At 45.0% G+C, this 27,500-nt stretch overlaps 1 protein-coding gene across 1 annotated transcript in view; it reads left to right on the top strand.

Annotated features, from left to right (window-relative positions):
- si:dkey-237h12.3 (teneurin-3) overlaps positions 1–27,500 on the top strand; it is an 81,454-nt gene that overhangs the window by 53,213 nt on the left and 741 nt on the right. Inside the window, exons 14-30 of the mRNA XM_047802639.1 lie at positions 2,508–2,654; positions 2,973–3,177; positions 3,331–3,450; positions 3,550–3,811; positions 4,113–4,380; positions 6,272–6,415; positions 14,117–14,366; positions 15,085–15,105; positions 16,989–17,221; positions 18,714–18,868; positions 19,865–20,745; positions 21,263–21,438; positions 21,988–22,223; positions 23,118–23,414; positions 23,522–25,133; positions 25,218–25,348; positions 25,854–27,500. The exon at positions 25,854–27,500 is cut by the window's right edge and continues 741 nt beyond it. Coding sequence (XP_047658595.1) covers positions 2,508–2,654; positions 2,973–3,177; positions 3,331–3,450; positions 3,550–3,811; positions 4,113–4,380; positions 6,272–6,415; positions 14,117–14,366; positions 15,085–15,105; positions 16,989–17,221; positions 18,714–18,868; positions 19,865–20,745; positions 21,263–21,438; positions 21,988–22,223; positions 23,118–23,414; positions 23,522–25,133; positions 25,218–25,348; positions 25,854–26,588 — 5,873 coding nt within the window. The 3' untranslated portion in view covers positions 26,589–27,500. The remainder of the gene's footprint in view (positions 1–2,507; positions 2,655–2,972; positions 3,178–3,330; positions 3,451–3,549; positions 3,812–4,112; positions 4,381–6,271; positions 6,416–14,116; positions 14,367–15,084; positions 15,106–16,988; positions 17,222–18,713; positions 18,869–19,864; positions 20,746–21,262; positions 21,439–21,987; positions 22,224–23,117; positions 23,415–23,521; positions 25,134–25,217; positions 25,349–25,853) is intronic.

Genomic DNA, 27,500 nt, shown 5'->3' with positions numbered 1-27,500 from the left:
TAATGCGACATTGGCGATGTGATATAGAGAGTCTGTATAATGCGACATTGGCGATGTGATATAGAGAGTCTGTATAATGCGACATTGGCGATGTGATATAGAGAGTCTGTATAATGCGACATTGGCGATGTGATATAGAGAGTCTGTATAATGCGACATTGGCGATGTGATATAGAGAGTCTGTATAATGCGACATTGGCGATGTGATATAGAGAGTCTGTATAATGTGACATTGGCGATGTGATATAGAGAGTCTGTATAATGCGACATTGGCGATGTGATATAGAGAGTCTGTATAATGCGACATTGGCGATGTGATATAGAGAGTCTGTATAATGCGACATTGGCGATGTGATATAGAGAGTCTGTATAATGCGACATTGGCGATGTGATATAGAGAGTCTGTATAATGCGACATTGGCGATGTGATATAGAGAGTCTGTATAATGCGACATTGGCGATGTGATATAGAGAGTCTGTATAATGCGACATTGGCGATGTGATATAGAGAGTCTGTATAATGTGACATTGGCGATGTGATATAGAGAGTCTGTATAATGCGACATTGGCGATGTGATATAGAGAGTCTGTATAATGCGACATTGGCGATGTGATATAGAGAGTCTGTATAATGCGACATTGGCGATGTGATATAGAGAGTCTGTATAATGCGACATTGGCGATGTGATATAGAGAGTCTGTATAATAATATCATCAGTTAGTGCGATATAGAGACAGACTGTAGACGTAACAGCGACGTAGGTGTAATAAATACACATAACTAAAACGACGTAATTTGTATTTTATTGTCATCTGACGCAGTACACAGTGATATGAAACGTTTCTCCAGGACGTAAAGCTAAATAAAGCTCATAAAGCTACATAAAACCACACAGAGAAAAGGACTTGACACATAAAGTGCAGCGTGTGTAAACCTTTCTCACCGATGTAAACCTCGACTCTAACAGCTCTCCCTGATCATCTACAGCAGTAGAGAAGTTTGCGTTTGCTGTAAAACTTTAATGTTATACGCCAAAAACCGACGAGAACAGCGAACCTTCACAGTGCTAAATGATCTGCGTTGGAAAAGGAGACAGAAAAGCAATCAAAAATAGATGCAGGTTCATTAGTCAGGTCTCTGAAGTCGTCTGTTTCTCATATATTGCGTTTATTACGGCGCGGCTCTGAAAGAGAAGCAGCTGTAAATGACCTCTGAGCTTTTCCTGTCCTCAGCGGACCTTAGACTTCACTTCATGGTGGTTTTTTAGCATCAGTGAGATCTCAGACATGCCAAATTGGCTCCTAAACTCAAACCTTCATCACGTTTATCATGGAGAGCTTTCGCTTTGACAGCTGCAGAATTAGTTTAAAGCCTTCATCTCTCTCTCTCTCTCTCTCTCTCTCTCTCTCTCTCTCTCTCTCTCTCTCTCTCTCTCTCTCTCTCTCCTCTAACCATCTTTGCTCCAGCTGAGTTTACTGTCAGACTAACAGAAGGAACCTTAAGACCAGGCTGAGGAGTAAACCCCGAGAAGGACGATGAGGAGAAGTCAGTTTGAGAGAAGTCAGAGTTGAAGTTCTGGGGCAGAAGAACCTGAAACCTGAAATAAACCTTATGAACCGTTCGAGAGTTGGAGATCTTAATGGGTTTTAATACGTACGCAGCGCTGCTCTCTAATAGTGTTTTAATGATCTGTGTTGTTCCACATTCATCTAATTTATGCAACCCACATACAGAAGGAGCTTCTTTTGGGAAGCGAGTTCTGCTGGAATTTTATAATCAGCAGAAGATCGAGGGAATCTGATGGAATTCGTTTTTGCTGCTGGATTAAAAAAAACTTTTCCCAGCAGGACAGGAAGCTAGAACATGGAGAAACCAGCAAGAAACCAGCAAACCCAGCACTACTGAGTCCTGCGTTCTGATTGGTCAGGAGGTGCTGATTAGTTTTTTTACGACAGCGCAGGTTTATACTAATGCGCTCACTCTAATATGTTACTGTTTCCATAGCAACAGCTGGCTCACACATGTGTGTTACACAGGAAGTGCTGTGTAGAGCTGCTGTAAGTGACAAGAACTTCCTCTATTCACAGGACATTAAATGTAACCAGAAACAGATCAAAAGTATGACGTGTCATATAAATAAATAAAACACTTTGGTGTGGAAACACACACACACACACACACACACACACACACACACACACACACACACACACACACACACACACACAGTTTAGTGTATTAATGGAACACAGTCTGAAATCACTGTCAGTGTGAATTTACAGAGATTCTGATGTCTGGTATGTTGATTGATTTGACATTCTGTATGTTGTTTATCCCTCAATGTGTGAGACCTGTGTGTGTGTTTGTGTGTGTGTGTGTGTGTGTGTGTGTGTGTGTTTGTGTGTGTGTGTGTGTGTGTGTGTGTGTGTGTGTGGTAATTGCATGTTTGAGTTGAAGCTCTTGACCGTGTGTGTGTGTGTGTATATGTGTGTGTGTGTGTGTTTAGACAGTTGTCCCGGTCTGTGTAACGGTAACGGACGGTGTGTTCTCGATCAGAACGGATGGCATTGTCTCTGCCAGCCCGGATGGAGAGGAACAGGATGTGATGTCGCCATGGAAACCGTTTGCTCCGACGGAAAAGACAATGAAGGAGGTGAGAAGTGATGTTTAATAACATCTTGTTTTCCTCTTGTAAATTTGCATATCAGATGTGATTGCTTGAATTCATAGGAGTTTATTTGGTGACATCACAGCTTGCGCATATATTAGCTCCGCCCCCTATTCGATTAGACTTAATCCCCTAGTGAACACTAACTTCTAGTTCTTTAGCTTCCGGTATAAATAAGAGACAAAAAATAAATGTCTATAAAAAGAGTGAAAGGATGTAAAATGTAAATAATAATGATTAATTTTAATAAATATTTAAATCATTGTTGTTTATTGTGAGCGTTTGTCCTGCTGTGTGAGACAGACGGTCTGATGGACTGCATGGATCCGGACTGCTGCGTTCACACGTCCTGTCAGGAACAAACTTTCTGCCGTGGAGCACCGGACCCTAAAACCACGACCCCTCAGCGACCTTTAACCCCCACCATGACCTTTTATACACGAGTCAGCTTCCTAATAGCAGAGAGAGGAACGCATCGACTTCCTGTAGAGAGCCCGTTTATCAGCAGGTCAGAACAGAAAACTAGCTCCTTTTCCTGCTACACAGTGTAAATAGCTTATGTTTCATTCGCTAGGATACATTTTAGATGGAAACAATAAAGTGTGTGTGTGTGTGTGTGTGTGTGTGTGTGTGTGTGTGTGTGTGTGTGTGTGTGTGTTAGTCTGGTGTCTGTAATTCGAGGTCAGGTGATCACGGAGGACGGGACGCCGCTGATCGGGGTGAACGTCTCACTGCTGCACGACACGGAACACGGATACACCATCACACGCCAGGACGGCATGTACGTCCACACACACACACACACACACACACACACACACACACACACATTTCCTTTCTGTACTAGTGACTGGTTCTGATTCGTTTCTGTCTCTTACAGGTTTGATCTGTTGGTTAACGGTGGATCGTCTCTGACTCTGAGTTTCACTCGTGCTCCGTTTCCCATAATGCACCGTTCTGTGTGGTTGCCATGGCGAGTATTTCATGTGGTAAACCGATTGGTGATGAGGCTGGAAGAAAAGCACACGCCCATCTGTGAGCTCAGTGGCCTTGAAAGACCCGCCCCACAAATAGTGACAACACCGCTATCAACCTTTTACAGCTCCGCCCCTGAGGTCACGCCCATCATCCCTGAGACACAGGTGAGTTTTACTTCAGGGAAGCAGAACGTGTCATTTCCAATCCATCTCCAAGATATGCTGAGAAAAGGAGGGTCTGGTTCTGGTTCTGGTTTCTGTTAAAGTTCATGTTCTAGTCTTCATTTGTAAGTCCTTGATTTAGTTTTAGTCCTCACTCCAGATTTGTTGTTTTATTCATGATCTCTGTCTTCCTCCTGTTATTGTACTGGTTCTGTTCTAGTTTTAGTTCTTTTTCTTCTAACCCGCATTATTAAGGAACAAGGGACAGGAAGTCAAGTGTAAAGCTCTTGCTCTGGTTCTCCAGGTTCTCCACGAGCAGACCGCCGTTCCTGGCAGTGATGTGAACCTGGTGTATCTCAGCTCTCGGGCGTTCTCCTACAAACCGGTCCTGAAGGTGATCATGACCCAGACTCTCCTTCCCTTCGGCCTCGTTAAAGTGCACTTGATGGTGGCTGTGGAAGGAAGAATGTTCCAGAAGGAGTTTCCCGCATCTCCAAGACTCTCTTTCACCTTCATCTGGGATAAAACCGACGCTTACGGACAATCGGTGTACGGCCTGGCCGAGGCTGTGGGTGAGTCGCTGTGATTTTTTAAATCACAATCGAAACAAAGAAAACTGGTGTGTGAATGAAGAGAAAGATTTCTAATTCCTAGTATTTTGTGTTCTGTTGTTTTAAGGTTTATCGTTCACGTCTACGATGACACACATTATTTATTTATTTGTTTAGGACCACGATAGTTAAGACGAGTCCTGAATGATTACATTCGTTGGTGGTTAAAAAGAAACTTTGCTTGTGCTCTTCATGGTGCAGTGTGTGTTCCTGTGTCTACACTATAATCGGTGTATCTGCATTGTTAGCTATAATTAGCCATGTTGTTGGCTGAAGGTGGGCTGCGTTAGCTCTTTTGTGCGAGTGTAAGCACTCCGATGCCTTTTTCCTGCCCAGTCTGACACCGTGCAGCCGTGAGGTCATAAATAAAGCTCCAAAGAGCCGTGTTTCAGAGACCACCTGTTAGCACAGCGGCCTGTTTGCATGTGTAATCAGTCTGCTGCTGAAGCGTAACGAGCTGCAGAACCACGGAAGGTCGCAGGACGACGTTTTATCATGTTGCTGCTGCTGCAAAGCAACGAAGAAAAGAACAATCACGTCTCTCGCCTCGGGCCGAGTCGGATTAATTAGAACCAGAAACAAAGAGTTACAAAGCAAACTGCAGCTCAGGAACACAGGAAGCTCTGAATTCACTAATCACACACCAATAACCTACAGAGAAGCTTCACTTATACCTTACTGTTTGTGTGTGTGTGTGTGTGTGTGTGTGTGTGTGTGTGTGTGTGTGTGTGTGTGTGTGTGTGTGTAGATAAATCAAATTCTTCATAAGGACTGTGTGTTCTGTGTGTGTGTGTGTGTGTGTGTGTGTGTGTGTGTGTGTGTGTGTGTGTGTGTGTGTGTGTGTGTGTTTGTGTAGATAAATCAAATTCTTCATAAGGACTGTGTGTTCTGTGTGTGTGTGTGTGTGTGTGTGTGTGTGTGTGTGTGTGTGTGTGTGTGTGTGTGTGTGTGTGTGTGTGGAATAGAGTAAGGATGCTGACATTAGTGTCTGACATGACGTGAGATAGTGTGACAACGTGAGATAGTGTGACATGTCGTGAGATAGTGTGACATGACGTGAGATAGTGTGACATGACTTGAGATAGTGCGACATGATGTGAGATAGTGTGACATGACGTGAGATAGTGTGACATGACATGAGATAGTGTGACATGACGTGAGATAGTGTGACATGACGTGAGATAGTGTGACATGACATGAGATAGTGTGACATGGTGTGAGATATTGTGACATGACGTGAGATAGTGTGACATGACGTGAGATAGTGTGACATGACGTGAGATAGTGTGACATGATGTGAGATAGTGTGACATGACGTGAGATAGTGTGACATGACATGAGATAGTGTGACATGACGTGAGATAGTGTGACATGACATGAGATAGTGTGACATGGTGTGAGATATTGTGACATGACGTGAGATAGTGTGACATGACGTGAGATAGTGTGACATGACGTGAGATAGTGTGACATGACATGATGTTCTAATGATCTGTAGCTAATGACACCTTCATCCATCACCATCCTTGCACACGTAGGTTTACAGAGTGCACTATGAGGAGGTCGTGATGGAGGAGAAACTCACGCCTGATGGCTGCATCTGATGTTTTAGACATCATGCAGAAAATAATGAACATGTTTTTCGAGTCTTTTCTGTATTTCAGATCATTTTTGTAGAGAATGTCTTGTGTTTGTTTTCATTTGCTGGAATTATTAATGTGATAGAAATGAAATGAGGTGTGATACTGAAGGTGCACATGAATAAAGTCATGGAAATCACTTCAGATTCTTAAGAAATGTTTCTGAAAATGTTTTTGATTCTGTTTTATTGTGTTGTTATTTTTCTCCTCAGTGTCTGTGGGCTTCGAGTACGAGTCGTGCCCGGGCCTGGTTCTCTGGGAGAGGAGAACCTCCACACTACAGGGGTTTGAACCTGATGCCTCTAACATGGGCGGCTGGACGCTGGATAAACATCACATCCTGGATCTTCAGAACGGTGAAACGCTTTTTGTCTTTGTTCTTCTCTCATCTTTCCTCTAGCAAGGTCACGTTCTCGCTGCTCTGAGGTCACATGAGCTTTAACCATAAATATTCAGCCAGTCTTAATATATGACCCTCATTTGCATGTGATCCGTCCAGAGCTAATGGCTCAGAGTAATGGACGATTAAAAGCGGTGCAGGATCAGAAGAACACAGAAGTTCTGCTCCAGCCTGAATTGGATGAATGAATTACGTCCTTCCTCCAGTACAAAATGCTGACAGAGAAATACGGAGATCAGATTTATTTCTGCAGGACCACCACTGAGGGTTTCACAATATGTTAATTGCGTCATTTTTCTGGTGTGCTAGCAGTGAGCCAAAGCAAATGGGCTTCCTCTGAGATTCTTCATCAGTTCTACTGAATGATCGAAACTTTCCTGACGTTCAAGGTTCCGTCTCTGACACTTGTTAACATTGTTCTAAAGTTTCATGGGTGATAATGTGTGTAGTAGATAAGCGGATAATAAATCCTGGCTGGTGATGAATCGGGTTTTTCTGAGAGAGGCTAGAACTGTAGGTGGTTCTAAAACAGGGGCGGGGTTAGTGAACAGGAAGGAGTACTTAGATTGTAAGTGTGCATTCAGTTCCATCTGTATAAAAAGATTACAGAGTCTTATATAAGAACCTCTGGTGTCTGTGCAGTGTGGTGTGTGTGTACGGTTCCTCAGAGGTTCTTTGGTGCTTAAGGGTTCTACAATTCTAAATGGACACAGAAAAGGTTTCTGTGTAGAATGATTTAGGGTTCCTGCATTCGACAAAGCAGAGAACCTCATTTTACACTCCAGTTCCTACATCGGCTCTGGCTGGAACCTTTTAAAAAGTGTTTTGAGAAGACACCGAGTTCAGACAGTCCACACATTCATCACTTCTGGAAGGGTTTCTTTGTTAAACACTTTCTAACTTAAACATGCTTTATGTGGACAGGAAATCTTACGATGTTCAGGTTACTGGCTTTCACTTCCTCACTAGAAGAGTTGATGTGAAGATTTATTGCTCCTCTGTTGCCTCATGTTGATTAAACTGCCACTCTAATGATGTAACCTGCTTCCATTGTGGAGGATGAAGACCAGCCGATGCTTCTGTATAAGAGCAACACCACACTAACGGCTGTGTTCAGTAATAAACACCTCTTCACTCTTTAATAGATGAACCTGTGTAATTCAGTCGGAGTGTAAATCGGTGTATTAGCTGTAAGAGCGAACGTGGGCTTAAAAGCTGTTATTTACTAAAATGAGGGTGTGAAAGAAACATTTGGAGGAAGTAAAGCATGATAAAGTATGAGATAAACGCTGAGACTGTGCTGTTATCCTTGGCGTTTTATGATTATCTTGCTTTATGTGTCCCATCACGCAGCTTTACTGAGTTATTAACCTTCATGTTCTGTTTATGACTGAACCCACAGTCCCACAGACCCTCAGCAGCTCTTTAGGTTTTATAGTGGAACGTTTATTGTAAAAAGCCCCAGTTGGGTTTCTTTATATAGTGAAAAATAATCTGCAGTGTTGGAATAAAGACCCTGCTGTTTCCATAGAAACGATCATATTTTTATTCCAAATCCAAAATTTGCTTTGGGAGTTGAAAATCTCGACCGTCTTAATACACGGTGGATCGCCGTCGCTTTGGTAACCAATCACTGGCGTGTGGTGTCATCAGTGTGGACCTCTGACTCCGCCCTTGTGTCTTGTGGACCTCTGACTCCGTCCCCTTGTGTCTTGTGGACCTCTGACTCCGTGCCGTTGTGTCTTGTGGACCTCTGACTCCGCCCCTTGTGTCTTGTGGACCTCTGACTCCACCCCCCTTGTGTCTTGTGGACCTCTGACTAAGTCCCCTTGTGTCTTGTGGACCTCTGACTCCGTGCCCTTGTGTCTTGTGGACCTCTGACTCCGCCCCTTGTGTCTTGTGGACCTCTGACTCCACCCCCCTTGTGTCTTGTGGACCTCTGACTAAGTCCCCTTGTGTCTTGTGGACCTCTGACTCCGTCCCCTTGTGTCTCGTGGACCTCTGACTCCGCCCCCTTGTGTATTGTGGACCTCTGACTCCGCCCCCTTGTGTATTGTGGACCTCTGACTCCGCCCCCTTGTGTATTGTGGACCTATGACTCCACCCCCTTGTGTCTTGTGGACCTCTGAAAAACCCACAACACAAATTCACTCAATAAGTAAACGTATGCTTTTAGACAAAACTAGCTTAGCCTGATTGATTCAGTCCCTTCGTTCATGCCGTATGACACGTGTCATTTAATGTGTTTCTGTCAGGGACGTGGGGATAAAAACAGACTCAAATGCAGGATAGAGTAAAAATAAAAGGGTTTATTAAATAAAAAACACAAAACAGGATCAAAGACACGACGAGACATGACACGAGACGAAAGACGACAACGCCGTAGACAACTCGGCACGGTTACATACACGAGTTCATGTTTCTCATTGTGTTCCATATCAGCTACACGTTAGTCATAAACACGTTATAATCACTCAGGTGCCGTCTGATAAAGAAATAAATCTGACAGTGAACACGGATTTACGGAGCAGCTGCACGTCTAATCTCTTTAAATCCTGATTCAGTGAATTACTGAAACGACACGTTCCTCTGTGCCGCTGTGTGAATCACAGAGTTTTATAAATCACATGTAAGCTTTAACGTACGAACACATCGTCTTTAAGTCCCTGCGTCACTCTTCATCGGAGGAATAAAGGGCAGGATAAAAAAAAGCCAGGCGTCGAGTCTCAGCAGTGTAATTAATGTGTAGAAGCAGCGCATGGGTTTGACAATCTCATTTGTCTTACAGTAAAGACTCTACACTGGGCGGATCAGACGTCCGATCACCTCGCTGCGGCTTTCTGCGTGCGACTCTCAGCTTTATTAGCAGTTCTGTGGAGATAAAACAAAGATAAATTAAATATAATTTCTAAATCGTTGCGAATACTTTTAATTCTGAGTACATTGTGTTTGGGAATCAAACCTGTGGTGTCGGAGCAGAAGAAGTGCTTGTGTGACGGATGGAGGGAATAAAATGTTTACTTTAAGCCTCTACTCATGAGGACTAAGTCATGTGACTGAGTTTCTGCTAAATGCTGCAATAATAATGACATCAGAGCACTCAGTGTAAGAGCATCGATCATCAGCCAGAAGCCGAGCTCTTACCTCAGAACCCAGGAGATGAACATAGAGACATTAGAAGCTCCATTAAAGGCCTTGTCTTGTTTCTTTCTTTTCTATTATTTATATTTTAGAAAGAAATAAACTTTTTTTAATTCCTATAGAAATATGGATATGATAATAAATCAATCTGTAATAAGATCGTTGATATGATTAATGCTGCATGAGATCAGTTCAGAAACAGGATGAAGACACAACATGCTAATGGTACAGAGCGCTGAGGAAAGAGAAGACGTGTCCTTGTCCTGCGTCCTCTTTAATTAAGCTTCAGATCCTTCAGAAAGCGGTGTGAGGAGTGTGAGGAGCAGGTCAGGTGACGTGTTCTCATTTACATTTAGCAGACACCCTTATACAGAGTGACTTACACCTGAAGGTTAAGGGCCTTGCTCAGGGGCCCAGCATTGACAGCTTGGTGTACCTGGAGTTCAAACCCATGACCTTCCGATCAGTAGCCCAACACCTTAACCACTGAGCTACCACATCCACAATCAGCACTCTAAGGCTAAATCATCTGTACAGTAAATGTCAGCCAGCATTTGCTAGCATAGCGCTTAGCTAGCAACATAGCTCATGTTTTTACCACAATGATAAATATGAATATTTCTAATAAAGTGTGACACGGAGTAATCATGGAGGTTTGATTAGATTTAAATCAATATGAACAGAATATGCAAATAATGTTTATTAGTCTGTGAATGTGTCGGAGTCACCAGGTCCTTCCAGGTACTCCCTCACCAGCATCCACACCAGGTCCTTCACTCCCTCACCAGCATCCACACCAGGTCCTTCACTCCCTCACCAGCATCCACACCAGGTCCTTCACTCCCTCACCAGCATCCACACCAGGTCCTTCCAGGTACTCCCTCACCAGCATCCACACCAGGTCCTTCACTCACTCACCAGCATCCACACCAGGTCCTTCACTCCCTCACCAGCATCCACACCAGGTCCTTCACTCCCTCACCAGCATCCACACCAGGTCCTTCACTCCCTCACCAGCATCCACACCAGGTCCTTCACTCACTCACCAGCATCCACACCAGGTCCTTCACTCCCTCACCAGCATCCACACCAGGTCCTTCACTCCCTCACCAGCATACACACCAGGTCCTTCACTCACTCACCAGCATCCACACCAGGTCCTTCACTCCCTCACCAGCATCCACATTCACCTGAGTACTAAACACCATCACCTGTTCCTCATTCCCCAATCCACACACAGTATATAAGCCAGTCTCAGTCACTCACTCATTGTCTGCTCTCGTATGTACTAACGTTTTCTCTGCAGTCATTCAAGCTCCAGACTCCCGTCTGTCTTCTAGCAATCTGCTACCCTTCCTTCATCCTCACTTACGGAGCGACAGGATTCACTCTTATATCTTCTTTAAGTTAAGGATCCATTGACTCGGATTCTTGTGATATCCCCTGTGTGTGTGTGTGTGTGTGTGTGTGTGTGTGCGTGTGTGTGTGTGTGTGTGTGTGTGTGTGTGTGTGTGTGCTTCGTACTGTTCATTTCAGATATATATGTTCCCGGACTTCAGTAAACCTCTCTGTTGTGCTTCCCCTGGTCCGTAGCGTGTGTATCGTTACAGAACGCTAGCTTTAGAACAATCCGAGAGCTGGTGGTTATATTTCTGTAACAGAATATCTACAGTAGATCTGAGAGAGATTTCAGCACGTCAAACCCACCACGTGTGCTTATTATGTGCAGAACAAAATCCATTCCCTCTTCGATTCGTGTCCGGCTCATTGGGTCGGCATGTTTTTGGAAATATCCGAGCGTACTTGACAGATTAGATGTGCATCTTGTTGGCTTGACATTTTATTCATGTGTTTGTTTACTGGACTGTTGCTCGGTCATGCAAGCTGTAAATCTGAATAATCCATGATCATAAGCATTATATTATGGAGGAATGTCTCTGTGATGAAGGCTGTACACACAGTTCCTACGGCTGTACACACACACAGTTCCTACGGCTGTACACACACACAGTTCCTACGGCTGTACACACACACAGTTCCTACGGCTGTACACACACACAGTTCCTACGGCTGTACACACACACAGTTCCTACGGCTGTACACACACACAGTTCCTACGGCTGTACACACACACAGTTCCTACGGTTGTACACACACACAGTTCCTACGGCTGTACACACACACAGTTACTACGGCTGTACACACACACAGTTCCTACGGCTGTACACACACACAGTTCCTACGGCTGTACACACACACAGTTCCTACGGCTGTACACACACACAGTTCCTACGGCTGTACACACACACAGTTCCTACGGCTGTACACACACACAGTTCCTACGGCTGTACACACACACAGTTCCTACGGCTGTACACACACACCTCTGTATGGTTGTTTCCTCTATAATTAAAATAGTTAAATAAAAGGTGTAGACTCTGAGACAGAAATGTTCACAGATATCTTCATTCTATCTCCATCTTCACCTCCTAAGCAGCAGCACAACAAACAGGAGGAAGTTAAAGACCGTCAGAGCAGCAGGTTCTCCACCACGTTGTCTTTGTGTCAAGGTCAGAGGAGTTAAACGCGGCTGTGCAGACCGATTTCTCTTCGTTAAGTGAGGATTTGTTGGACGTGTTGGATTCAGAATGAGGAGCGAGGCTGATATCGGCTCGGACGTCCCCTCTGACCGCATCCGACGCTCAATACATCACCAGAGCTTCTTAATCGTACAGAATGATCGTGCTGCTTCAGCTTCCTTTGTGGCTGAACAGAAGATTCAACACGTCCTAATCGTACAGACATTCCTAGGTCAATGTGGGTGGGGCCTAAGTTCAATTTTTAATTGAATCTGTTAACGAGAAAGCCTGAGTAGTTTAAGGGGTGTTTAAAGTTTACACTTTTCTGCTGCCAGGGTTTCTGTATGAGGAACATCTAAAGGAGCTTAAACATTTCTGATTAATTATCAGTAACTTTATAATCTCTTAATAAGATCTTAATCACTCAACAAGTTTAGGAACCATAACATATTTCTTTTTTTATATTTAAAGACAAACATTTTCTCCAACAGTTTGTCAGTAACGGATCAAATATAAATCTTGTTTGTGGACTCAGGTGTCTGGACGTCACTCAGCAGTTCATCAGGTGGATTTAAGGTGGGGTTTAAACAGGAAATGAAATAAAATCACTCGTTAAAAATTCGACTTTAGTTTAAAATGGCTGCTGTTTGTGGATCATGGAGATGGATCCGATTAGCAGACTGAAGCGTTTACAGGAACTCTATGATGTCTTACTTTATTGATGGTCCATGACCTTCTTCTTCGAGGTCAAAGACTAACATGATCATTTGTTGTGTAAATGTTGAGATTTTTAAATGAATAATGATGGAATTAGTGACGGGGTTGAAGGATAGATGGATGGAATTCACTCTGAATGATTAAAGGTTAGAATTGTTGAGATCTTTCCTGAAAACAGACAAACCCTGTATGACAAATCATTCCAGATCATTATCAGATGGGGTTCCAGCTTAAGGACACAACTAAGATGTTTTTTGTCCTCTTCACATGTGACTTGTCCCATGAAGAATTCGAATAGACCGATCACTGATCATGGCTCTTAGTTAAGGACCTGCTCGTGGTTGTGGTGTGGGGGGGTTTAGCTCTTCAGCTAGCTAGAGCAGGTACCAGTCTAAAGACCTCAGGTTGCTTTCAGAACTTTAAAGGTTCTTTGGATTGTCCCTCTGGAATAAAGTTTTCATGTAGATGATTAAAAAGCTAACAGCCCAAAAAACTCCTTTGTGATGGACCTCAAGGAACCTCAATGTTCCTCTGAAACACATTACAAATCCAGAAAGGTTCTAACGCACCTCAGACTCCTGTAAGATCCTTCTGTTAATACGCTGATGTCCATTAGCATGTCTCGATCCCAGGAGGCATGCTGCTCGTTCAGATCTTGACTAATGTGTCTCATGAATTTTGAATCAATAGAATGAAGCCGAATGAATTCCTGAGCATTTCACTGTAATGTCATTGATTTGCTTACTGTAACAGAGCCGAGTGTTCATCAATAGCAGCATGAGCTGAGTGTTGAGTGTTGAGTGTTGAGTGCTGAGTGTTGAGTGTTGAGTGCTGAGTGCTGAGTGTTGAGTGCTGAGTGCTGAGTGTTGAGTGCTGAGTGTTGAGTGCTGAGTGCTGAGTGCTGAGTGTTGAGTGCTGAGTGTTGAGTGCTGAGTGTTGAGTGCTGAGTACTGAGAGCTGAGAGCTGAGTGCTGAGTGCTGAGAGCTGAGTGCTGAGTGCTGAGTACTGAGTGTTGAGTGCTGAGTACTGAGAGCTGAGTGCTGAGTGCTGAGTGCTGAGTGTTGAGTGCTGAGTGTTGAGTGTTGAGTGCTGAGTGTTGAGTGTTGAGTGTTGAGTGCTGAGTGTTGAGTGCTGAGTGTTGAGTGTTGAGTGTTGAGTGTTGAGTGCTGAGTGTTGAGCTCCTGAACACTAAACTCTTCTGATGTGTCTTGTGGCTCAGGGATCCTATATAAAGGAAATGGTGAGAACGTGTTCCTGTCCCAGCTGCCCCCGGTCATCAGCACCATCATGGGTAACGGACGCCGGAGGAGCATCTCCTGCCCCAGCTGTAATGCCCCCGCTGGGGGGAACAAGCTGCTTGCACCTGTAGCACTGGCGTGGGGCAAAGATGGAAGTCTGTATGTGGGAGACTTCAACTACATCAGACGCATCGATCCATCAGGAAACGTTACCAGCATCATGGAGCTCAGGTGAGGAATGGAGGGATAAGTAGAGAACATAAAGGAAAGAATTGGGGGACAAATGCATGGATGGATGGATGGATGGATGGATGGATGGACAATTGAACACTGCTCTGGAGTTCTGACACATGTCCATTAGCACTATAACACTATAGCATTATAAAGTCGTCCTGTAAGTGACACATGTTGGTTTGATCAGAAGCTCTGAATTCAGAATTAAGACGTTACCTGAGCAGTCGCTTGGTCGTCTTCAGTCCGTGTGCTTTTCTCTCTCTCTCTCTCTCTCTCTCTCTCTCTCTCTCTCTCTCTCTCTCTCTCTCTCTCTCTCTACATCCCTCTCTTTCTTGTTGCTTTTCCATCCTGTATATTTATACCGTGACCGTGTTGAAGGTGAAAGCTTGGCCGTGTCTTGAGAATGAAACCAAATTGAGATGATTCGTTTCCTCTCTCTGTGTGGAAGACTTCAAAGCGAACCGGTCTGATTAGCGTTAACGCAGCGGTACGACGGAGGTGTGAGCTTCAGGACCAGCTGAAGAACGATCAGTGGATGTGGACTGATTTTACGGAAGAGCGAGCGCACCGACGAGAGGACGAGTCGACCGGCACTTTGATTGATGTCTATTATTAATTATAGAAAGGAAGTTTCTCATGTAATGATGCATTTCCTGTATCAGCGTTAATCTTTATTTACATCTGACCTGTTTTTCTTTTTCATTGCTGCTTAAAGGAATAAGGATTTCAGACACAGGTGAGTGACTCCGTAACCGAGAGCTCAGAATTCTGGGCTTTATCGTGATAGATGATGATGATGATGATGATGATGATGATGATGATGATGATGATGATGATGATCTGACAGAAATGAAGTGTGCTGATAAATTCTCAGGGCTGAAAAATGTCTCCATCCTCAAATCTTCTTGTTCAGGAATAGATTCGTTCCTGTCAGTAAAAATGTTCGTTTTGATCTGACAAGAAAAACAAAATCAAAAGTCACACTGTTGTGGTGCTGTAATGCAGCAGAGCCTTAGCAACCACCATGAAGTGTTATAGCATCTCCAGTTCCCTCTGTAGTGACCACCATGAAGTGTTATAGCATCTCCAGTTCCCTCTGTAGTAACCACCATGAAGTGTTATAGCATCTCCAGTTCCCTCTGTAGTAACCACCATGAAGTGTTATAGCATCTCCAGTTCCCTCTGTAGTAACCACCATGAAGTGTTATAGCATCTCCAGTTCCCTCTGTAGTAACCACCATGAAGTGTTATAGCATCTCCAGTTCCCTCTGTAGTTACCAACATGAAGTGTTATAGCATCTCCAGTTCCCTCTGTAGTAACCACCATGAAGTGTTATAGCATCTCCAGTTCCCTCTGTAGTAACCACCATGAAGTGTTATAGCATCTCCAGTTCCCTCTGTAGTAACCACCATGAAGTGTTATAGCAGCTACACAAAAGCTCCGTGGTGTTTATTAGTAAATAATGAAATAATAAGCTTTGAGAAATCGATCCTGTCTACAGTTGCTTTAGATTTCTGATGAAATGGAGAGGGTTTGTTATTATTTGACAACTGACTGTAAATTTCACAGATTTATTGATTTATTTTTTGTTACAAGCTCATATACTGAGGTCTGAAGGTAATAAGGGTGTCATCCAAAGTTCACACATAACTTATAACTTAACATAAGCAGATCCATGGATTGCAGGAGGAACATCCTTCCCAGCTCAGGGGAAAGATCATGCAACATGTAGACAGAATAAAGCAGGTCCAGATCACATGACTCACTGCTGCGTAAAGGTTCCATCGGAGTACACAGTGTTCTCCTTCTCAGCATTGTCTCAGGCTCTACAGCACAAAGTGACATAAACTGCATACGAGATGAAATAAGGAATTACGGATCACAACGTTACGACCTGATCGGCAGCTGTAACACATGCAGAACCCACACTGCTGTCGTGTAGACAGGAAGCTGATACACAGTAATGATAAAATATTCATTATCGTAGTGGGCGGAGCCTGAGTGCTGCTCGTTCGTGTGACTCCAGTCATAAACACTTCAAGGTTATGGACTGATCTGCGGCGGCTCTTACGGAAATGTTCGATCTAAACAGCTTTTAATAACAAAGCCTGTAATCTTTATGGATTTCCTGTAGAGAGTCACCGATGCACGCCGTGTCCCGTGTCCCCGGTCTGTCTTTCACTGGATGCTAATGGTGTCCACATTAACTGTCTCAGGGAAGAGCAGACTGATAGATTTAATGAATGTAAATCAGCGCAGCCTGATGAAATGCCTTCAGCTGTTGACAGTCATTAAGATCTGTGCATCATGGTTATTTTTCCCCTCCCCTCACTTGGGAGTCGTAACGATTGAAATGATTTGGCACACTTCAAGGCATCATCACTGCCTCCTCAAATATTTTCTAGTCACGTCTGATTTATTCCGCCTTTCCTCGCGCTCGCCTTCTCTCTTCAGCACCGCACAAAAAAGACACAGATGGTGAATCAGTGAACTTCTCCAGAAACATTAATATTTCAAACACTGCGTTATTCCTTCTGTCATCTCCAAACCAAGCTCTCCTTTCTGCATTTACACTCATCTAATCAACACATCCATCTCTTCCTCCATCTTCTCCCCAGTAATAACCCAGCTCACCGTTACTACCTGAGCTCGGACCCCGTGAGGGGGCAGCTGTACGTATCAGACACCAACTCCAGGCGGATTTACAGGCCCCGGGTGTTGACCGGCGAAGTGGATCCTCAGGCAAACGTGGAGATCGTAGCAGGGAGTGGGGATCACTGTCTGCCTTTCGATGAGAATCATTGTGGAGATGGAGGACCTGCTTCTGAGGCTCTCCTCACAGGACCTAAAGGTACTTACAAGACCGAAAACACTAATCAAATCTCACAACTCTAATATTAGCATTTTGAATTTCCTCACAGGTTCCTCAGTGTAATCAGATCTTTCCAGGTGGAATGGTGGTACTTTAACCAGACCTTACAGTGACCACTCTGACCAGACAGCAGTCACAAGGTCCAGAAGACCTCAACTTTCTGCCACCTGCCAGATTTTTTTTTTTTTTAGAGTTGATCAGATCTGAGAGGAACCAAAGTTATCGGATTGATCAGACCTTATATTCCTCAAATTTCTGAAAGACCCAATAAATATGCAGCTGATCTACTGAACTGACCTCACAGGAACCAACAAGGTCTTAGTTTAGAGCTGAAACGTTTTCAGAAGCATCGACACTGAAACTCAATAAAAGCCCTTAGAGCAACCGATCTATCCGAGTATAGATTCAGTGACCCAGAATTTTCTAACCATGAAACATCACAGCTTCTGTATGTGAATTATTTTGCTGTAAGCAGATCATCAGACCTGAGGATAGACACAGAAGGTGGTTTCTCAAAAAGATAGTAAACACCTGTAATCAGGTCACTTATATTTCATGACAAACCCCAGAGCTGCTCATCGTATACAGAGACCTCACAGTGGTCCAAGCTCTCTCTAAGTTCTCGAACACTGATCAGATTTAATTAGTAGGCCTGGAACTGCTGTAACTGCTGAGAGCTCGGAAATCTCCATCACATCTCGCTTCAGAATCTGAGGGATGAAAAACAGCCCATCTTTCTCACCTCAAGAACAGATGATGGATTTAATTAATGCAGATAAGCTCAGCCTGATGAAATGTCACCAGCTGTTAACAGACTGCATTGTCAATTGGTGATTATATTCCTAAGAACCCTAAAGAACCCTTTGAGACTCTCAGAGGATCCTGAAGCACTAATTAAACTTTGCAGGATCCAGAACTCCCCTGATGTTGCTCTGCTTACTCCACCACATAAAGTTCATCTGCAGTCCAAAGCTTCAGCAGACACAGAGTCGGTGCTCCATACAGTCAGAAGATGAAGAGGAACATTGCCTTTTCACTGTGGGCTTTAATGCACATTGAAATCTTATAGACTATATTTAGCTACATGACCTTCGGTTACTGAGTTCATCAGTATCGCTGTGGGATGTTTAACTAATCAAACCATAAAGAGAAACGTACTTCCCAAGGTGTGTAGAACTCTGGTGTAGAGTTTAGAGGATTTTAATTCAAATAAATTTACATTTAACAAGCAGCAGTGAGGAACTAAAACAGGAAAGCTGTGAGAGTGCAGGAGAGTCGGAGCGCCGGTCCCGTACATCCTCTTCTGCCTCTTCATCCTCGAGCAGTAATTCTGCAGCCAGACGTGAATAACGTGTGCAGTGACCCACGTAACATGTGAAGCCTCACAGGTCTGATGCAGCCTGGCTGCTCTCCGCTTCACTAACAGAGAAGAAGACCGCTGAGTGTTTGATGCTCTCTTTCCCTCTCACAGGGATCGCCGTGGACAAAAACGGTCTGATCTACTTTGTAGATGGAACAGTGATTCGCAGAGTGGACCAAAGTGGCGTTATTACCACCATCCTGGGGTCAAACGACCTCGCATCAGCTCGACCACTCGGCTGTGACGCCGTTATGGACATCCAGCAGGTAGGAACAGAAAATTACATGAAAGATAAAACAGTCCTAAAGTCCTAAGTCTTTAAATAATAAAGTGTGTGTGTAAAAAAGTGTGTGTGTAAAAAAGTGTGTGTAAAAAAGTGTTAAAAAGTGTGTGTGTAAAAAAGTGTGTGTGTGTGTGTGTAAAAAAGTTTGTGTAAAAAAGTGTGTGTCCCCCCGTGTTACCCCGTGTGTGTGTCCCCCGTGTGTGTGTGTGTGTGTCCCCCCGTTTGTGTCCCCCGTGTGTGTCCCCCGTGCGTCTGTCCCCCCGTGTGTCCCCCGTGTGTCCCACCCGTGTGTGTCCCCCCGTGTTTCCCCTGTGGTGTCCCCCCTGCGTCTGTCCCCCGTGTGTCTGTCCCCCGTGTGTGTGTCCCCGTGTGTCTCCCCCCGTGTGTCCCCCGTTGTGTGCCCCCCGTGGTGTGTGTCCCCCGTGTGTCCCCCCGTGTGTCCCCCCCGTGTGTGTCCCCCCGTTTGTGTGTCCCCCCGTGTGTGTCACCCCCGTGCGTCTGTCCCCCCGTGTGTGTCCCCCCGTGTGTCCCCCCGTGTGGTGTCCCCCCGTGTGTGTCACCCCGTGTGTCCCCCCGTGTGTGTCCCCCCGTGTGTGTCCCCCCGTGTGTGTGGTGTCCCCCCGTCTGTGTCCCCCGTGCCTCTGTCCCCCCGTGTGTGTGTCCCCCCGTGTGTGTGTGTCCCCCGTGTGTGTCTCCACCCGTGTGTGTCCCCCGTGTGTGTGTCCCCCCGTGTGTGTCCCCCCGTGTGTCCCCGTGTGTGTGTCCCACAGTGTGTCCAAAACGTGTGTGTACCCCAGTGTGTGTGGACCGCACTACCACGTGTCTGCATTAGAACTAAGAGACAATCGGCAGCTTTTCTTCTCCAACCATCTGTGAGAAATGGCACACACCAAACAGCGGGGTGTTTATACCTTCCAGATGTACAGTAGCATTAGCGCTCGTCAGTGATGCTGACGTATGCTTTTCATTTTCATGACAGGTTTCGTTGGAGTGGCCGACAGATCTGGCCGTCAGTCCGGTGGATAATTCTCTGCTGGTTCTGGACGGCAGTGTGGTTTTGCGTATTACAGAAGAGGGGCAGGTCAGCGTGGTCGCAGGTCGACCTCTACACTGTCCGCTGCCTGTCACTGAACCTACAGTAACCGAAACCCGACTTGCCACCCACACTCACTTGGAGTCTCCGAGCGCCATCGCTGTGTCCTTCACAGGAGTGTTACACATCGCAGAATCGGACGAGCGGAAGATGAGCCGCATTCGCAGCGTGGCACCGAACGGTGAGATCACTCACTTAGCCGGGTCACCGTCCGACTGCGACTGTAAAACAGACGTTAACTGCGACTGCTACCTCACGGGAGACGGTTTCGCTAAAGACGCTCGTCTCAACGCACCTTCCTCGCTCGTCGTCACTCCGGACGGAACGTTATATGTCGCCGATCTGGGAAATATCCGAATCCGAGCGATCGGGACGAACAAACCTCAGCTGAACGCACACGGACTTTATGAAGTAGCCTCCACTGCAGAACAGGAAGTGTACATGTTTGACTCCAATGGAACGCACCAGCACACTGCTAATCTTGTGACTGGAGATTTTAAATACAACTTCAGCTACAGCAACGATGGAGATCTGACCTCTGTCACCGATAGCCATGGAAACACCCTCCGCATCCGGAGAGATGCGAATCGCCAGCCGGTCCGAATCGTGGCGCCGGATAATCAGGTGGTCTGGTTAAACATCGGCTCCAACGGGGCACTGAAAAGCCTGGGAACGCAGGGGCGGGATCTGGTGATGCTCACTTACCATGGCAACAGTGGTCTCCTAGCAACCAAGATTACTTCCAATGGATGGACCACGTTCTATGAGTGAGTTGGAAAGTTTTTTCTACAGTTTCTACCGAGGGACAAAACAACGTGACTGTAGAATTCCCATCAGGATTCTTTACAAAAACTCTTTCCATTTATATACTGCATTAGTTAACGAGGAAATATGTTAATTAAGCACTTTATGTTAATTATTAATTGACTAATTTAAATAACACAAAACACAAAGTTAAAATAAACAATCTGCTGTTCAACCAAAATAAGTGGATTATGAAGTAAACATTACATAAAAATAATGATGCAATATTTAAATTTCTTAAGAAATAATGAGATTTGAATTAATTAAATTATATTATATTCATATTGTGAAACTAAGAGAACTCAAAAAGCCGAAAATAATGAGTTAAGTTAAATTAATTATTTAATTTAAGTTACAGCACACTTTGTGTTTATGGTGTCTTCATTTCTCTTGCCGGAGTCATCGGGACAAGTTCCTCATGGTTTATTGTACAGAAGTGCTGACATCACATCCTGTAACATAAATGACTTCCTCTTACAGTTATGACAGCGAAGGAAAGCTGACTAACGTGACGTTTCCCAGTGGGGTGGTGATCAGTCTGCTCGGTGATGCCGGCATCTTCTCCACAGTGGAAATGAAGAACTCTGAGAGAGAAGAAGGAGCCGGGATCACGGCCAACAGATCGGCCCATCAGACTGTCCTCACGCTCCGGCAGGGTGAGCTACGGTGGTCTCCTTCTCTCCATGTGACACCATGTGCTCGTCTTCCAGCTCGTGTATAAAGATACCAGTGATTTCTGACAGCAATGTCTTCATTTAATGAAAAAGAAATCTTTACTAACCAGATCTTTATCACAGAAACACAGAATGAGGAGAAACCACAATCAGGCGTGTCATTGGTGACGTATATGGAAATGTGGGCGTGTCTTCGAGTCTGTATGTTAAATCCATGCAGCTCTCAGTCGTGGCTGGAAAATGATGAACTTATTTCCATGCACAATTTTAAAGTTACTGTTTGGCCGAGTTTTAATAAATTCATGAGATTGAACCCAATCATGGAGATACGCCCCGGACCCCCGGTTTACCCCCCGGACCATGCTGAGAGGCTTGTCTTGGTGAAACACTTGTTTCCATACTGTATATGCTCTCAGCTGCCTCTGTTCCTTACTTTACTTCCCTGGGTTCCCTTCAGTGTAACATGACCAGAACATCGTCTCTGTCACCTGATCAGATGTTGTTTTATCTTCCTGTCTGAAATCTCTGCAGATCAGCTGAAGACGAGCTACGTGGTGGGTTACGACAGCTCTCTGTGGGTTTTATATACAAACGGACTGAGCGCTCATTTCCAAACCGAGCCTCACATCCTGTGCGGTGCTTCGTCTCCTACGGTGGCTCGCAGGAACATCACGCTCCCGGACGACACCGGGCAAAACCTGGTCGAGTGGCGCTTCAGGAAAGAACAGACTCGCTCCAAGGTCACGGTGTTCGGGCGCAAACTACGAGTGGGTTTCTCAGTTCAGTTGATTCCTCACATCTAGGTTCATCCTGCTGAGTTCTGTATTCTGATTGGTCAGTTCTGTAGTCTGTATTCTGATTGGTCAGTTCTGTAGTCTGTATTCTGATTGGTCAGTTCTGTAGTCTGTATTCTGATTGGTCAGAAGATGTTTAGAACCGTTTAATTCTTTTTTTTTTTTTTTTTTTTTTTTTTTTTAATTTTAATAGAAATTACATTTTACTTTTATTTTTATTTAAAAGATGTAAAAACCCCTTACAATGTGGCCCTAAATGTTTCCTGTGTTAGAACAGTGTTAGTTCATGGAGGACGTTCTCATCCTGATGACTCTTGGTCCATTTTCAGGGTTCTGTTGTACAAGATCCTCGTCAACTCTCACATGTAGCTTGCTTTTCTAATGCGGCTTTGAGACCAAAAAGTTTTAGTTGTAGTTCCTTTACTGTTCCTTTACTGTTCCTTTACTGTTCCTTTACTGTTCCGTCCACAACAAAACAACAAAGAATGACAATTAAATAAATAAAAAAGATAGAATTCTGTTTGTTTAAAGACCTAAATGTGTGTAATTAAGACGTATTACCTGCTCGCTCTGAGACCTAAAGACTCTAAACGATGCTTTATTAAAGGCAGATGTGTCTGCAGAGTAAATAATTAAGGTTGCTGTGTGCTATAAGTACAATGAGCTCTTGCTTGTTCCCAGTAAAATACTTTCATCTCTTCACTCAGTCCACTTACTTTTACATTGAGGATTTAAATTGAGTCTCTGGTCATTTAGGGAGTTCAGAGAGTTTCTTGATGTCTGAAACCCATTAAAAGCTTCAGTCTTTTCACTTTCTCAGCATTAAGGAGGAAGTTCTCAAATGTTAGCGTTCCTCTGCTCTTTCAGGTGAACGGGCGAAACATCCTCTCTGTCGATTACGACCGCACGCTAAGAACTGAGCGTATTTATGACGATCATCGCAAATTCCTCCTGAAAATCGGTTACGATGCGACGGGACAACCTGCTGTGTGGATGCCAAGCAGCAAGTTACTGCTGGTGAACGTGACCAGGAAGAGCAACGGGCAGCTGAGCGCCATCCAGTGGGGGCCTGTAGTAGAGCAAATAGAGCACGACGAACAAGGGCGCATTCGTACGAGAGTGTTTCCTGATGGGAAAATGTGGAGCTACACACACCTGGAGAAGGTAACGCTCATCTTTCACTGCACATCCTTTATTCACTTAACCAGGTTCAGTTCTCAAAATGTCTTGTTTATATATGATTATAACTGATCTTTAACATGTTCTCCTAGTCTATGGTGCTGATCCTGGCCAGTCAGCGGCAGTTCACCTTCGAGTACAACTCTGATGGTGAACTTTGTGCGGTGGTCATGCCCAGCGTCGCTCGTTACACCATGGAAACCGTCCGCTCTTTCACGTACTACCGGAATCTGTATCGTCTTCCGGAAAGCAATGCATCTGTAGCCGTGGACTACAGCGAAGACGGGCGACTTCTTCGATTGCTTCGGACGGGAACAGGACGTCGGGTAATTTATCGCTATCGGTGGAACGACAAGCTAGCCGAAGTGGTGTACGACAGCACACGTGTCAGTTTCACGTACGACGAAACCCTTAGCGTTTTAAAGACAGTAAATCTGCAAAGTGAAAGCTTCATCTGCACCATCAGATACCGACAGCTAGGCCCCCTGGTGGACAGACAGATCTATCGCTTCAGTGAAGACGGGATGGTGAGCGCAAGGTTTGATTACGCGTACGATGGGAATCTCCGTGTAAGCAGCATTCAGGGTGTGATCAATGAGACGCCGCTGCCCATCGACCTCTACCAGTACGATGACATTTCTGGAAAAGTGGAGCAGTTCGGAAAATTCGGTGTGCTTTACTACGACATCAATCAGATCATCTCCACCTCCGTTATGACTTACACTAAACATTTCGACGGCCATGGACGAATTCGGGAGATCCAGTATGAGCTGTTCCGGACACTGCTGTTCTGGAGCGCAATTCAGTACGACGAAGTGGGTCGAGTCACTTCAAGAGAGATGAAAATCGGACCTTTCGCTAACGCTACAAAATACAGCTATGAGTACGACGTGGACGGCCAGCTGCAGACCGTCTACCTGAACAAAAAACCAACATGGCGCTATAGCTATGATTTAAATGGAAACATCCACCTGCTTAGCCCGGCGATCGGCACACGGATCCTGCCGTTACGCTATGACCTCCGAGATCGCATCACTAGACACGGAGACCTTCAGTACGAGCAGGACGAGGACGGATTTCTATACCAGAAAGGAGCCGAAGTCTATCATTACAACTCCAACGGACGCCTGGAGCGTGTTTATAGCAAATCCGCTGGCTGGAGCGTTCAACATCGCTATGATGGGTTAGGACGCAGAGTTTCGACTAAATCCAGTTTGGGGCAGCATTTGCAGTTTTTCTATGCAGACTTGAGCCACCCGAGTCGCATTACGCATGTCTATAACCACTCCAGTGCAGATATCACTTCTTTGTACTACGACCTTCAGGGGCACGTGTTCGCCATGGAGATTAGCAGTGGAAAAGAGTTTTATGTGGCCTGTGACAACACTGGAACGCCGCTAGCAGTGTTCGGGAGCGACGGAGTGCTTTTAAAGCAAATTTACTACACAGCGTATGGAGAAATTTATTCCGACTCGAACCCAGAGCTCCAGCTCGTCCTCGGGTTCCACGGCGGGCTCTATGAACCGACGACTAAGCTGATTTATTTCGGCGAGCGGGATTACGACATCATCTCGGGACGCTGGACCTCTCCAGATATCACACTGTGGAAAACAATCGGGAAAAACCCAGCACCCTTTAACCTCTATGCCTTCCGTAACAACAATCCCATCAGCAAAATCCAGGATGTGAAAGAGTTCCTGACAGGTGAGATGTCGGATTTATATGATCATGAGCACCTAATTACGGAGAGCAGAGACATGTTGATGATTGTGGATTTGTTCCTTGCAGATGTTAACACCTGGCTGGTTGTGTTCGGGTTTCATCTCCACAACAGCATTCCCGGATTCCCACGTCCCAAGTCTGAAATGACTCGAGTGTCCTATGAGCTGGCTAAGAGTGAAATTTGGGACAATCTTCCGGTAGGTCCATAGATTAGAGTCTGTATTTATTTATTTTCAGTAACGATTGAAGAATCTATGAAGTGGAAGAGACTCACTGCTTATCTGTGTGAACATCCTGATCTCCATCTCCTGTAAGGTTCTGTAGACAGAGTAAACCCTGCATGATCCCACACTTAGTGCTCCTCATCATCGGCTCCCAGTGGAGACAGTGTTCAGTGTCAGGTCACTCACATGAGATCATGTTTATTAATCCCGTAGTTCTCGACTCTTCACCTCATTCAAGAAGATTTAATCCAAACCTAATAAGGTGAATAAACAGATCTATAAACAACATTAATGTGAGATGATTGAAAAAGTCATAAAAATGTTTACATTGAGTCGAATGATGAGAATATTAATAAAATTCTGACTTTATAGCAGCTTGTATTTGTGTCGAATGGAGCGCTTTACATCCCAAATGATAAATGAAGTCTGTAAATGAGACTTTAATAGTAACGGTGGATGTAAAATATCTGTTTTGCAGGCAATCGGAGTTCAGCAGCAGGTCCTGCGTCAGGCCAAAGCTTTCCTGGCTCTTGAGCGAATGCCTCAGGCTCAAAAAGTGTCCAGACCGTGGCTGTGGTTCGCTCCAAGCGAGTCTCTGATTGGTCGTGGTGTGATGGTGGCGCTGTACAGAGGCTCGGTGATCACACGCGCACTCAGCATCGCTAACGAAGACTGCATCAAAGTCGCTAACATCCTCAACGGAGCTCTGTACCTCAAAGATCTGCACTTCACTTTAGACGGACGTGACACACATTACTTTGTTAAAGTGGGAGCTCCGGAAACAGACCTGGCCGCACTGCGGTTGGTGACGGGACGAAAGCAGCTGGAAAACGGTGTTAACGTGAGCGTGTCTCAGTCCACGGCCGCGATGGGCGGACGCACTCGCCGTTTCGCGGACGTGGAGCTGCAGAGCGGTGCACTAACCCTTCACGTGCGCTACGGAGCCTCTCTGGATGAGGAGCGGGCACGAGTGCTGGAGTTAGCGCGACAGAGGGCACTGGCGAGCGCGTGGGCGCGGGAGGCACAATGCATACGGGACGGAGAGGCGGGAACTCGGCTGTGGACCGAGGCGGAGAAGAGACAGTTACTCAACGGCGGACGAGTGCAAGGATACGACGGATATTACATTCTCTCAGTGGAACAATATCCGGAATTATCCGATAGCATGAACAATATCCAGTTCCTCAGACAGAACGAGATCGGAAAAAGGTAGCAGAGAACTCTTTAATATTCATGAGGAATTATTTATATGCACATATACGGTCAGATTCTAACTTCTGAGTGCACCACTACACACCATACTGAGGCTGGGTCTCAAATTACACACTATGCACTGTAGCACTGCAGCTAGTGAACTGCTGAACGCTAACGCTAACGCTAGTGTCCATGGCTGATGGCTCCTCCCTTTACACTGTGTAATGTAAGGTATCCCGTGTGTCTGTGTGTCTGTCCGGTGTTCCCGTCTTACTGACTCTCAGCTCTCAGTGAACTCTTACTGAACTCCTCCAGCTCCAGTTTCCTCTCGTCAAATCTCATCATTAATGATGATGATGTAGCTACAGAAATGATGGAAATCACATGTTGTGACTTTTAAACATGAGCTGATTTCATTCACATTAGTTCTCTATAGTAATGTAGAATAAATTAAATCAGAGCCGGATTAGCGTGAGACCGTTAGCGAGCGCAGCAGGTGGCTCGTAGCTCCAGTCTTCTAATCCAGAAATCACTGAAGATGCTAAAGAACGTAGCTAATATAGCGTAATTAGCTGTGTGTTAACTTCAGAGAGCTCTAGTGTTTATCTTCTAATGAACACCTGCTGTATCCTGGACAAAAATATGCATTTTTAATAACAGCTAAATATTTTTTACTTCACTCTCTATTTATCTTCTTTCTCCTGATGTGTAAGAGGACGATGTTTATAGACGTGGAGTTTAGTAAGACAGTTGTTCCCCCTAATCATCTGCGTGTTCCTGATCCCGAAACATTCGTCTGTCTTCATCTCACACATTATAATTCCCAGAATAAACCGTCGTCTGTCCGCCATCTCGTCTCCGCTGTGTGTGTAGTGCAGCAGGTGGACGCTTCATGACGTTTGTCGAGATGATGAGATGCATCAGGAAGCAA

Source organism: Tachysurus fulvidraco, chromosome 17, assembly GCF_022655615.1.
Source record: "Tachysurus fulvidraco isolate hzauxx_2018 chromosome 17, HZAU_PFXX_2.0, whole genome shotgun sequence".
NCBI classification, from domain to species: domain Eukaryota; kingdom Metazoa; phylum Chordata; class Actinopteri; order Siluriformes; family Bagridae; genus Tachysurus; species Tachysurus fulvidraco.
This window is presented reverse-complemented; position numbering and strand designations above follow the sequence as displayed.